The 14,734-nt window shown below is 41.3% G+C and overlaps 1 protein-coding gene across 5 annotated transcripts in view; it reads left to right on the forward strand.

Annotated features, from left to right (window-relative positions):
* The window catches only part of LOC134349538 (transmembrane protein 182-like), a 54,732-nt gene that overhangs the window by 34,177 nt on the left and 5,821 nt on the right, over positions 1-14,734 (forward strand). For all 5 annotated transcript variants that reach the window (XM_063054020.1, XM_063054018.1, XM_063054022.1 and 2 more), the window contains 2 exons: positions 6,391-6,486; positions 7,653-7,790. In XM_063054020.1, the coding sequence (XP_062910090.1) occupies positions 6,391-6,486; positions 7,653-7,790 (234 nt within the window). The remainder of the gene's footprint in view (positions 1-6,390; positions 6,487-7,652; positions 7,791-14,734) is intronic.

The following is a 14,734-nucleotide window of genomic DNA, read 5'->3' on the forward strand; positions in this document are numbered from 1 at the left end:
AACATCTATCCTGTTGTTGTTATAAGGCAACTGAATGATTCCCAGTACTGTCATGGTCTGGTCCATGAAGTCTGCTTTCCAATTCACGGTCCGGTCCATCGATCCTCATTCCAGGTTTTCTCTTGTTCTGTTGGGGTGCCTCTATTGAAGCACATGATTCTCATTTTGGGCTGCTACATAAATAGCTCCTGGGTTCAGCTTGAGTGGCTGACCTGAAACAGGAGTGACAGGGTTTGGGGTGGCTATACCAGCAAAAGAAATTGGAATCTGCAGAAGAACATCTAATAAGTTAGGGGTGTATACAGTGGAGATGCTGGCAGTGTTGGTTGCATTGCGATGGGTGGAGAAAGCTAGACAAGTGAAACTGTTGATATGCTCAGATTCATCCTCAGTTCTAGCAAGTTTAAGGTCTTTTCACTCAAACAATCGGCAAGATGTACTTTATGAAGTCCTTCAGTCAGTCACAAGAATTGCAAATCAGGGAGGTCAGGTAAAATTCTTATGGATTCCAGCACATGTAGGGGTGAAGGGGAATGAGAGGGTAGATGAGTTGGCAAAGAGGACATTAAAGAAAGAAAATATAGAAATGCACATTAGTATCAGTAAAGCAGAAGTTAAGTGTGTAATCTGGGAAAAAAATCAACCAAATGTGGCAAGAAAGATGGGACAGGGAGGGAAAAGGGAGGCATTTATATCAAATACAAAAGAGTGTTGCAGGTACTAGGGTAGGTAGTGGATACAGAAGAGAGGAGACTGTGTGGACTAGGTTAAGGCCGGGTCACTGTACGTTAAACAAAACATTGAAAATGATAGGGAAACACCAGACATGATTGTGTGAGGAATGTCAGGAAGAGGAGTCAGTAGAACATGTAGTTCTGAGTTGCAGGAAGTATGGGATACAGAGAGAGATGATGAGAATTAATCTAAGGGAACTGGGGGTGCAGGAATTCAAATTAAAAGGGTTGCTGGGCATGGGTGAGAGAGCACAGGTCAGGGTATTTTTAGCTTTCTTAAGGGGTACAGGAGTTTTTTTATAGAATATGACGGATAGGCAGGAATAGGGTACTAGGATGGCCAAAGATGGGAGGATAAAGTGTAGGTTAGGGTATGTCTGTGTGTGTGTGTGATTGGGTGAAGGGATTTAGAATGTAAGTCTATTGCACACTCCGGAGCAGGAGGTGGCAGTAATGCACCATTAAGCTGGGTGCCAACCGCCGAAGAAGAAGAAGAAGATGCTGCTGCTTGAATGGCTGGACTGTTCCCTTCCCTTCTCCTTCCGCCTGCTACCTTCGCCTGAAGCCTCACCTGTAATGCAGTCACATTCAATCTCCAGGGCAAGACTGGGGCCTTGCTGTGTCAAGATAAAGAACAGTCTGTCATTGTTTGGAATTGTCTTTTTGTGTCCTTGACTCTGCTAGGTAGGTCCGGCCGTTTGCTGCTATCTTGAGTTGGAAACTATCTCTGTGTCCTCGCCTCCACTTGAGTAGAGAACTGTCTCTTAGTGTTCCGTGTTCTGTGTATAGAAGGAGCCCCGGCCCTTGGTCCTGTTCCCAAGGAGGGGGTCCTGGTTCTGTGTGCTGCGTACGAGTCCTGGCCCTATGTCCTGCTCCCTAGGAGAAGTCTCAGCTCTGTGTTCTCGGTTCCTGTACTCCCAAGACCAAAGATCTGTGTTTCCTGTTCTCCCAAGACCACGGCTCTGTGTTTCCTGTTCTCCCAAGACCAAGGCTCTGTGTTTCCTGTTCTCCCAAGACCAAGTCAAGGCTTCATGTTCTCGTCCTGTCCATGTACCTCGCCCAGCCTGTCCTGGGCTGGAGTTCCCTTGTCCTGTCCTGGAGTCTCACATGGAGTCCTGTAGCCACGCCATGTCCTGTAGCCACGTCTTGTCCTTGCCTAGATCCGGAGTCCGAGCCCGAGTCAAAACCCAGGTTCTGGGTCCCTGTCCAGTCTCTGGCTTGGAGTCCTTGTCCAGGTTCCAAGTTCCTAGTTCCTCGTCCAGGTCCTGCTTTCCTAGTTTAGTCCTAGCCCAGGCCCTGTATCCTAGTCTCGTCCAGGGCCTGCGTCAATGTCCAGTGTTCTTTCTTCCCCAGTTCCCTTGGTTTCTTGACACACCTAGTCCTGTTTGTAGTACTTCGGTGTCTGTGTCTTGCATTTGGGTCCTCCACCAACGCCCCCCTTATAACAAGTACGATGAGATGGACACTTGACCTCACAATCTACCTTGAAATGATCATGTTACTGTCTTCCTGCACTATATTTTCTCCGTTGCTGTTACAGTTTATTCTGTACTTTGTTTTACCTTGTACTCTGAATATATTGAGCAATAATTTGATTTGTATGAACAGCTTTCAAAACCAGCTTCTCACTGTACCTCAGTACTGGTGTAATTGGGTGGCCTGGAGTTGTTGGGCCAGAAGTGTCTGTTACTTTGCTGCATTTCTAGATTAAAAATAACATTAGAAGAGTTAGAAATGGGGTCCTGCACGTTGCTAAAGCAAGCCCACAACTGAAACGACTGTTATAAAGATGGAAGCTGTCTTTATTTCTCACACGAACATCAAAACATCAAATGTGTCACTTGCGTTGAACAAGTGTCTCCATGCTTCCAGCACTAACATAGAATGCCCACAGTTTACTGACCCCAACCATATGTCTTTAGGATATGGGAGGAAACTAGAGCAAACAGAGGAAATGATCACCTAAGCAAGTCATTTCTCAGCAACAGAAGTGTATTTATTTCATTGATCTTCTCCAGAGGGGGCAGGAATTTGATTGCCTTATAGGAGTGGTCCTCGCGCTTTTTCTGATTGTACAGAATGTAGCATTTTTGTACACATTTTTAGATTTAAAATATAATCCACCAATGAAAAAAGTTTTGGTCAATGTCTCTTAACCAATCTGGAACAAGTTATTTTGTGGCCAATCACCCCAGTCCTTCAGGTTCTTTGAAGACCACTGTCTCTCATTAGAACTGGCAGATGTTGTCTATGTTTATCTCTGCTTTCTCCATTGCAAACTCCATTCTGTGGTGTGCTGCATAAAAGAGCTGTCAGCAGAAAGGGTTAATATTTCTACATTTATTCACACAGGCAGCCTTTCAAACAATTTATTATTTTATACTGGATTTTGAAATTGCACACAGAATCGACATTATGCAAAACCAAACATGATCATAAAACTATCAGTAACATTGTTAACTAATCAAATCTGTGGTTTCATCTTGCTTCACAAAAACTCCACTTGAGAGGAGTCAATCCCAAATTACTAATGCTTAGATTTGAGCCCAGAGATTCTGTTGATGCTTGAAGAACACTCACAAAATGCCGGGCGAACTCAGCCAGTCAGGCAGTATCTATGGAGGGAAATGAACAGTCAACATTTCCCTGAGACCTTTCACAAATTGTAATTGATGTTATTCATTTCAGTATAGGTATGATGTAAAAAGAGAAAGCTTCTTATTTCCGTAATGGAAGTAAAGCAACATTTTTAAAAGGTCTTTTGGCTTAGATATGGACAATAGCAAGGTTACATTTTTATCTGTAGGTGATTAAAGGTTACTGTTTTTCAAATGCCAATGTCTGCAATTAAAACATTAACATTTAGTCTTTTGCTGAAAATGACTTTGTTTACTCAATGTTTACTCCCTGATCAGCTAGTTGATATCACACATATGGGTAGTATTAAAACAATGCTTATGGAAGTGGTGTTCTGGGTCACCCACACATACACTCAAATGGAATAGCTTTAACACCATTGCTCCATTTACCCTCTATCCAAGGATACTAATTCCTTTCTTGTGTGGGTGTAGGTCATCTTATCAGTACTACAATGTCCCTGAAAAGTGTTGGGTGTCCCATACGTAGGAATGTCTCTTTTCTGTATCCATCTCAGACATCCCACCCTGCAAAAACACATTTCAGGGAGGCAGCACCACCACCCCCGCCCCCCACAACCCCATATCTCCCCCCCATCACCCCGGTCGACCTCCAAGGGTGTATGTATACAGGACATTTGATTACGAAAGAACACAACAATTTTTTTGATCACATATTGAAACTGTTTATACACACACACACACACATATTTATATATTCCTTGCTGAGTATTTTGTTGGCAGTCTCAATGCTAATGCAAATAGCTTTTCTATTTCTTTCGCAAAATTTCCTTGTACTGTGATGTGGCTTGCTTGGCAAGTTTGAGCATTTTGCTGGAAGTCTCAACCTCATAGCAGTCTGTGTCAATGAATTTGTTAATTTTGCAAGACATCAGATTTACAAGTGTTTTGTGAGACAGCTGACTCTGAATTCTGTCTTAATGTGATGCACCATGCTGAATGCCCTTTCTACATCACAATTAGAATTTGGTAGCACCAAAGGCGGCTTCATCAACTGTCAGAGCTCTTTGAATCTCAACTTATCATGGAGTCATGGAGTCGTTTTTTTATTCTATTACAAGTTTAAGCAAGTCTACAAGGAGTTTGGCCTCATCACATAGGACATCAATAGAGTAGCTCCTTGGCAGCTAGCCAGCTAGTTTAAATAACGTTAGGTATGCTAATGAAAGACTGACACTTGCTAAATACACCTCAACATGTCTTTTACTGTCGCTTAACCCACCATGGGCAATAGGAAAGTCACTATTGCAAACAACGCAGTGAGCAACACTATCATTATTTTTGACCCCTTTTAGGCAGGGGTACACTTTGGTGTAGTCTGGGATGAAGTACGTTTTATATTTTCTTTTTTTGGAACTCTCTGCCATGGCGCTGCAGGACACTAAACTGAACTGATGGACAATGAAAGAGAGAAAGGGGTCGACTGTAAAGCCCACCCACAGAGAAAACTGATGGGTCTACTTAGCACAAAGAGAGACCAATCAGGATTCATTCATTCTCTCTCTCTCCCTCTCTCTCTCTCTCTCTCTCTCTCTCTTTCTTCTCCCCTCTCTCTCTCTCTTCTTCCCTCCCTCTCTATTATCCCCTCTCTCTTTTCTCCCCTCTCTCTCTCTCTCTCTCTCTTCTCCCCCTCCCCCCCTCACTCGCTTGCTCTCAAAAAAATCGATTTCCGGGATATTGTATATAATTTGCAGGTGTCAGGGTGCTGCTATCAATATGCAGGAGACTCCTGGAACTTCCGGGAGAGGTGGGATGTCTGTCAGCTTCTAGCCCACACGTTACATCTCCTGATCAGTCAGATTCTGTAGTGAACATATATTTGAGTAATAATCTAGAAGCCAAAGGAGTTGAATATATTCCCATCTGCAAGAGGCTATCACATGAACAGAGATCCAATGGTTCATTTAGTCATGATTTCCAGAAATCTCTGGCAGATTTCTCCTGTGTTATTCAATACATCTTCACTGCTTATGAATAAAACAGTCAGTTTTTATCCACCTATTCAATCCAAGTACACATTAATGGAGCTCTCCTTCAAAATCCATCGCAGTTCACTACTAGTGTGCATCACATTACCTGTGAGAAAGCAGGGGAAAAGTAGGAAAGGTGTTGGCATCAAGACTTCTTCTTGAACAATGTGACAATTTCATGCTGCCAGTTTGCACCCGTATGGAAAAAAAACCAATGCAAAGAAATATTGAAGTAAAGAAATATGCAGTTACGTCATCATTTTCAAATTTAGATTATGTCGCTGTTAAATTTGCAGTGGCTTCAACTTAACCTAATTTGAATTAGAGATACAGCACAGTAACAAGCCTTTCTGGCCCAATGAATCTGCACCATCCAATTAGACCCCCTGTAACCAACTAACTATATAATTTTGGAATGTGGGAGGAAACCAGAGCATCCGGAAGAAATGCACGGGGAGAGCGTACAAACTCTTTACAGACAACAATGAGAAGTAAACCCTGATCGCTGATGCTGTAATGCTGTGTGCTAACTCCTACACTACCATATCATGCTTTCTTTAACAGCTTTTAATATCTGGTAGTAGTTATTTAAATATATGTGCTTTCACTGGAATTGGCATCAGACTGTGCAAGCAAAACTATTAATTGAGCTTTTAAGAGTTTGACATGATAATTGACCCAAGATTTCCAGATCCAAGTTTATTTGTCATGTGTACATCAAAACATACAATGAAATATGTTGTTTGTGTTAACAGCCAACATGCCTAAGGGTGTCCTGGGGCAGCCTGCAAGTGTTCCCGCACATTCTGGCAGTAAATACATACCAGTGACAAAACTTGGACAGAATTCCCAGGAAAAAGTTTATTTCCAATTAAACAGTATATTTCCAATTGTGAAGCCAATAAGTAGTAAGGAAACCATGAGCTGCTATGCCAACTTCCAATCCTGCTTTTAATGTGGTATGCTATTGATATTGTGGACTTATTGTTTAAGTGATTCCGAAATTGATATCTTGCTTTCTCCGTTTAGTTTACCAACCACCTGTAAAATGCTGTACACATGCCTTTTATTCCCCATTTCCAAAGAGTGAAGGGAAAACTACTGAAGGATTTGAATCCTCAATCAGTAAGTACTTTTCATTAAGCAAACTATTATATAACATGCAATAAGGTGTATTTTTTCTTACTTAACCACTGGTATTTGTGGCTAGCTCAGCTTTGTCAGATGGAGCAATATTTCAGGTATCTACATTCATAAATCAAAGAGCTTTACATGTGAGTTAAGATTACGATACACAATCACTATTTACAGCACTCTTAAGGGTAAGGGTTTAGTCATTTGCCCAGCTTTGGAGGTAGATTTCTTCTACTATTGTTCTCTGAGTTTGGGCGGAAATCTCTGGATGGCAAAAATCAGGTTTAGCCTCACAGAGCAGCATAAAAATCAGTTTTTTTAAAAAGCATTTGCTAAAACCTGAAAAAATGCTACAAATTAAGTAATATAAATAAAACATCAGCTATAACATGTCTTGCTGCTTCTGTCCCCTCTCTCTTTCCTCTCCGTCTCCCACTCCCCCTCTCCCTCCCTCTCTCCGTCTCCCTCTCCCCCATCCTCACCTTCACTCTCACCCTCACCCTCTCCCCCTCCCCCTCCCCTGAGCTTCCTCTCCCCCCCATCTCCCCCTCTCTCCTCCCTTTCTTTCCCTTGCTTCCCTTCCTCAACCTCTCCCCTAACTGCTACATTTAAATATCACATTCTTCATCTCTCTTTCTCTCACCCCCCTGCTCCCATCTCTCTCTCTCTCCATCTCTCTCCCTCTCCCCCTGCAAAAATCAAGATATTCTGTTAACAGCTCCTTACAACTTACCACCTCATTCTTTATTTACTGTTGGCTATTTCTTCTGTTGTGTGCACTTGTAAGCTGCCAACTTTGATGTCAATGCTACCTTACTGATAACTCATTGACTTGGTGGCATTGTCACATAGAGGGATGCTTCATAAAGAAACCCTTCAGGATTTACTTTTTGGTTTGCAGTTTGTTTAAATTGTTGGTACTGATGCTGAATCTCCACAATACCTCAGGATAAGAAGTGCAGTCAACTTTTTATTCACCATGACTCTTGTATTCTTGCTGATGGTATTTGACTGTACCCCAAGGAAATAATTAGTCCGTACCATCATGAGGTAGCATCTTGCTCACCATTACTTTTTACAATGAGTCAGTTTGTTCATTTGCGAGTTGCTCCACTGAATTTTATTAGATTATTAACACCATGTGCTTATTTTCCTAGCTTACCGTAAACTGTGGAGTGGACTGATGTTCTTCGGAGTAATATTTGTAACAATTGGATTTCTCTGCATCATCTACTATGCATGCTGTCAGAATGACAACATGTATAAAACAACTGGAGTAGTATTCTTGATTGCTGGTAACTGAAAGCCTTGTATATCTCATTTACTTACACTTCAAACCTTCTCAAATATTTTCACATTGATTCATATTGTTTGCTCTAAATCTATTGTCAAAAATATGACCACTTCATATTTGAGTACTGTGGAATTGGGACACATCGAGACTAGTACATTTTGGCCGAACTCAGCGGCAGCCCTGATTAGCCAAAGTTTCATGGAAATAGTTTAAAAAGTTTTAAAAAGAGAATCTACCATTTAACTGGGTAACAAATTATGTATGTAAATGAAATACAGAACAAATTAGAATACTACCTATATGACTACAGTAGCATAAAACTGTGTATTAGTTCCGAATAGTTATCAATGGAGGAATTCTTCCAGTGTATGTTATCATGTCCTTTTGGTTGACTGTAAATGAACAAAATCAGCGCAGACACCTAGTGCAGATAATGGACTGCTTTCATACAAGACCTTCAATGATTGCATCTAACAAATTTTCATTTTCATTGTAACATTCAAGTTGATTGTTGATACCTTCAAATTCTTTGCAATTCTTAACTTGTTTCATTTTCACTCTTGTCCGTTTCTGGCAACTCTAAGCCTGAATATTTGAAACTGCAATGTGCAAAACAGTTCTGAATTGTCTTGCTGCTTATCTCTCACCAATATCAGTGACAAAAATCACTGCATTTTGAACACAAACACATGCAACTAGTACTATTTAGAAGCTGTTCACTCTAAGCACGGTGTAGTGTCTAGCAGCCACACAAGTACACACGACTGACGCTAGTTAGAAACTGTTCAGTGACAGTCTCCATCCCAATTAAGTGGCATAGTGGAAAATAAACGAAGACAATCCCAGCCATTTTCTCGATTTGTTTTTGTTCCTTAAGAGTTGTCTGAAATAAATGGCTGCTCTGATTAGCCGATGGCCAAAGTAACTAGAACCTACTGTATTGAAGTTCCATCATAGGCTACTCATTCCACCAGCTTAAGTATTCCACAACTGGTTCTCATGGATCTACAATCTTTCCAGGTTTTTTTTTCAGTCTACAAACATTTAAAATTCAATGCAGAAATTCAATATAGTAGTAGTAGTTCCCGAGAAAGTCAGACTACTAAATGTTTCATGTACAAAGTGCCGCAGAACTGCCTTCCTGGCCAATGGATCGCACTGTGTATCTCATCCACCCAGTCCGCTAGAGCTGACTTCACATGTTAGGACAGGCATATCTGTATTTCAATGAGGTATGAGGTCCCCCGGCTACCGTCATCTGAGTTAGGCTGCTGTTCAAGCGGTGCACCAGGGTATGGTCACTGTCACATGCAAACAGCTACTTGGAGCCACACGTGACAGCTAAGTGTCCAGTGGGGATCAACGGTTAGTGAACTCCTCTGGCATTACACAATAAGCCCCTTCATCAAAGGTGCTACCCCTTCCTGGATATCCGGTACTCTGGGTGAATTCCTTCGTCATTCAGAAGTAGGAACACAGTTTTCTAGTACTGCAGTAACATTGGTAGTGTTCGGATTTGTTCAGTATTTCACTTAACCATATAACCATATAACAATTATAGCATGGAAACAGGCCATCTTGGCCCTTCTAGTCCATGCCGAACTCTTACTCTCATCTAGTCCCACCGACCTGCACTCAGCCCATAACCCTCCATTCCTTTCCTGTCCATATATCTATCCAATTTAACTTTAAAAGACAACATCGAACCTGCCTCTACCACTTCTGCTGGAAGCTCGTTCCACACAGCTACCACTCTCTGAGTAAAGAAATTCCCCCTCATGTTACCCCTAAACTTTTGTCCTTTAACTCTCAACTCATGTCCTCTTGTTTGAATCTCCCCCACTCTCAATGGAAAAAGCCTATCTACATCAACTCTATTAATCGTCCTCATAATTTTAAACACCTCTATCAAGCCCCCCTCAACCCTCTATGCTCCAAAGAATAAAGACCTAACTTGTCCAACCTTTCTCTGTAACTTAAGAGATGAAACTCAGGCAACATTTTAGCAAATCTCCTCTGTACTCTCTCAATTTTATTGACATCTTTCCTATAACTCGGTGACCAGAACTGTACACAATACTCCAAATTTGGCCTTACCAATGCCTTATACAATTTCAACATTACATCCCAACTCCTATACTCAATGCTCTGATTAATAAAGGCCAGCATACCAAAAGCTTTCTTCACCACCCTATCCACATGAGATTCCACCTTCAGGGAACTATGCACCATTATTCCTAGATACCTCTGTTCTACAGCATTCTTCAATGCCCTACCATTTACCATGTATGTCCTATTTTGATTAGTCCTACCAAAATGTAGCACCTCACATTTTTCAGCATTAAACTCCATCTGCCATCTTTCAGCCCACTCTTCTAACTGGCCTAAATCTCTCTGCAAGCTTTGAAAACTTACTTCATTATCCACAACTCTACCTATCTTAGTATCATCTGCATACTTACTCATCCAATTTACCACCCCATCATCCAGATCATTAATATATATGACAAACAACATTGGACCCAGTACAGATCCCTGAGGCACACCGCTACACACCGTCCTCCAATCTGACACACAGTTATCCACCACCACTCTCTGGCGTCTCCCATCCAGCCACTGCTGAATCCATTTTACTACTTTGATATTAATGCCTAACAATTGAACCTTCCTAACTAACCTTCCGTGTGGAACCTTGTCAAAGGCCTTACTGAAGTCCATATAGACAACATCCACCGTTTTACCTTCATCAACTTTCCTAGTATCCTCATCAAAAAATTCAATAAGATTTGTCAAACACGACCTTCCATGCACAAATCCATGTTGACTGTTCCTAATCAGACCCTGTCTATCCAGATAATTATATATACCATCTCTAAGAATACTTTCCATCAATTTACCCACCACTGATGTCAAACTCACAGGCCGATAATTGCTAGGTTTGCTCTTAGAACCCTTTTTAAAACAATGGAACCACATGAGCAATACGCCAATCCTCCGACACCATCCCCGTTTCTAATGACATTTGAAATATTTCTGTCAGGGCCCCTGCTATTTCCACACTAACTTCCCTCAAGGTCCTAGGGAATATCTTGTCTGGACCTGGAGACTTAACCACTTTTATATTCCTTAAAAGCACCAGTACTTCCTCTTCTTTAATTGTCATACTTTCCATAATTACCCTTATTGTTTCCTTTACCTTACACAATTCGATATCCTTCTCCTTAGTGAATACTGAAGAAAAGAAATTGTTCAAAATCTCCGCCATCTCTTTTGGCTCCGCATGTAGCCACACATTCATGTTCACGGTTTAACAAGCTCGAAGACATGGGCCCTCTGCAACTGGATCATTGACTTCCGCATCAGGAGACCACAGTCAGTGCAGATCAGAAATAACATCTCCTCCTTGCTGACAATTAACACTGACACACGTCAAAGATACATGTTTAGCCTACTGCTCTACTCTTGCTATAGCCATGTCTGTGTGGCTAAGTACAGCTTAAGTGGCATCTATAAATTTGCTAATGATACCACTATTGTCAAGATTTAAAATGGTGATGAGGAGGCATACAGGAGCAAGATAGACCAGCTGGTTGAGTGGTGATCACAACAAAAACCTTGCACTCAGTGTCAGTAAGAACAAGGGATTGATGATGGACCTCAGGAAGGGGAAGTTGAGGGAACACACACCAGTCCTCATAGTGAGATCAGAAGTAGAAAGGGTGAGCAGTTTCATGTTCCTGGGAGTCAATGTCTCTGAGAATCTACCTTGGTCCCAACATATTGATTCAACTGCAAAGAAGTCACGACAGTGGCTATATTTCATTAGGAGTTTGAGGAGATTTGCTACGTATGTGACCAAAGACTCTTGCAAATTTCTACAGATGTATCGTGGAAATCTTTCTAACTGGTTGCATCATCGTCTGGTATGGCGGGGCCACTGCATTGAATAGAAAAAGCTTCAGAAAGTTGCAGACTCATCCAGCACTATAATGGGCACCAGCCTCCCCAGCATGGAAGACATCTTCAATAGGCAATGCCTCAAAAAGGCGGCATCCATCATTAAGGACCTTCATCACACAGGGTGCCCTCTTCTCATTGCTACCATCAAGGAGGAGGTATAGGAGTGTAAAGACACACACTCAGCATTTCAGCAATAGCTGAAGAAATTTGGCCTGTCCCCTAAAACCCTCACTAATTTTTATAGATGCCCCGTAGAAAGCATTCTTCTAGGGTGCATCACAACCAGGTATGGAAGTTGTCCTGTCCAAGACCGGAAGAAGCTACTGAAGATCGTGAACACAGCCCAGCACATCACACAAACCAATCTTCCGTCCTTGGACTCACCTTACACTGCACGCTGTCAGAGCAGTGCTGCCGGGATAATCAAGCACATGACCCACCTAGCCAACACACTTTTCGTCTCTCTTCCTTCCGGGAGAAGGCTCAGGAGCTTGAAGACTCATACGGCCAGATTTGGGAACAGCTTCTTTCCAACTGTGATAATACTGCTGAATTGATCCTGACCCGGATCTGGGCCGTACCCTCCAAATATCTGGACCTGCCTCTCAATTTTTTTGCACTACCTTACTTTCCCTTTTCTTTTTTCTATTTATCATTTATAATTTAAATTGTTGATATTTGCTATCAAGTTGTACTCCAGGGTATGCGAAGCGCAGAATCAAATATCGCTGTGATGATTGTATGCTCTAGTATCAATTGTTTGGCGACAATAAAGTAAAGTATTATTAGTAGTATTAGATTCTTTCCCTCTGCCATCAGATTTCTGGATGGACACTGACCCATATACACAACCTCATTATTTTTTTTGTTTTCTTTTTGCATTACTTATTTAATTCAATTTTTCATATGTATTTCTCTTATTGCAGTTTATAGTGTTTTTATTATGTACTGCACTGTACTGCTGCTGCTAAACCACAAATTTCTTGCCATATGGCAGTGATATTAAACCCGATTCTGATTGTACCTCTGGTCAGCTTTCACAAGTGCTTGATTTGATTCTGACTTATTCAGTCGCTTCTCAGACTGACTTCAGATCACACAGGACACATTTGGGCTTGCAGTCAAGCAGCTTTGGATCGGGAACAAAAGTATGCTTTAAGCTGCCTTCAAAGATATCATTCCCTTCCATTGTTGCATCATGATGAAACTTTGAAGCATGAATAGTGAAAGTATTCTCACTATCTGGCTTGACCGACCTCAATTAGTCCTTCACCATGTCATCTGTTGACTCATTGTCCTAGCTTGCTGCTCATTGCCTTTTGTGTTGTGCTATGCATTACATTTGCCTAGTCTGTAAAACTCACCAGATTAGGTTTTCAGTTTAATGGTGCATTTCATTAACAGCATTTAGCTGAACACACCAAGAGAATGAACCTTGATTCACTTTTAAACAATATGTGGCAGTGCTGTTGCCCAAATCAATACATTTGTTGTTGCTAATCCATTATTGGCTCTAAAGCCTAACTATTTTTGATAGACTACACAAGTGAGTTCAAGTCACCACCCCATCTACTACAGTACAATGTCCCTTTCCTTTCCAAAGCCCTTAAAATTGTTAGGTTCCTTTTCTCTAACTCTGATTATCCCTATCCAATAAGATTCCTCCATCTTCCATCCTGGAAGTGCCGTAACCATGGTGATGAATAGTATTCTATAATGCAATGATGGTAGTTCATTATCTCTACTTGACCTTTATGCTGGGCTTTAAACAGCCTAATGCATCTTTTCCTCTGTTAACATTTGGATTCAGTTCCCAATCTGAGGCAAGGTATCCCTAGCAATGACACCTTTCCGGAAACCCTTCAAAGATCGATCAGCGATCCTGGCACTATCTTCACTAGCATGCTACTCCTCACTTAGGCATTTTACATAAGATCCAGCTTTTATATGTATTTTGATGGAAACAATGCTCTCGTATTTTATTCCCTCATTTGCTGCAATGCACATCTGCAGTTGGTCAGCAATATTTTAAATGCTCTCATGGGAACAGTCAAACAGCTGTGCTGTTTGAAGTAGCCGATAGGCTGGAGGTGAGAACTCAGATCAAAGGAAGAAGAGTTAATGCTCTGTGAAAGGGAGAATGGTTTAGGACATTCCCTTCCAGCTAACTTGTTGCTCCGCTATCTGACTTCCATTGTGAACCTGTTTCTCCTTTCCTCAGCCACTTTGCTCTTTCACCTTTTGGGAATGTGTGGAAAATTGGATGAGTGTGTATTTGGTGTTAGTCTGTACCTAATGTTTCCTAAGGACTTGGTGACTCCGTGGCTCCTCCCCATGAATCCAGACAGCAGAGCTATCGTTTTGAGATGTGAGTGGTTTGTTCAATCAGATTCCTTGCCTTCGAATGACAACCTGTATCTGTGCCTGGACTTCTGACAGGAACAGCAAAAGAATTTTCACCACATAATTGAATAGATTTTAGTAGGATGGGCTGGAAAATTGTATTCCTGCCTCCATCATTCCCACTTCCATTTTAACAAAAGGACGAGCAACCAACCAGCTCAATAAATGTCTTCCAAATACCACTATTTAAAGCTGCTACCCACTGCTCCTACTTTTATCTGTTGGGTAAATTTAGAAGCAACAGTAAGTGGCCTGTAAATTGGAAGTTGATCTTATGACATTGCTTAACTTAACTCTGAGATTGGTAAACAAAAATCTCCGTTAGGTCTTAAGAGGTATCGGAATCAGAACCAGCATATATATCACTGTCATGAAATACGTTGTTTTACAGCAGCAGTACATTGCAATACATAATAAAAAACTATAAATTAAAGTAAGATGTATATATTAAAAATTAAATTAAATAAGTAGTGCCAAAAGAGAAGAGAAAATATTGAGGAAGTGTTCATGGGTTCATTGGCCATTCAGAAATCTGATTGTGGATGGGAAGAAGCTGTTACTAGAAACCATGGGTGTATGTCT

This window comes from Mobula hypostoma, chromosome 7 (genome assembly GCF_963921235.1).
Source record: "Mobula hypostoma chromosome 7, sMobHyp1.1, whole genome shotgun sequence".
Classification (NCBI taxonomy): Eukaryota; Metazoa; Chordata; class Chondrichthyes; order Myliobatiformes; family Myliobatidae; genus Mobula; species Mobula hypostoma.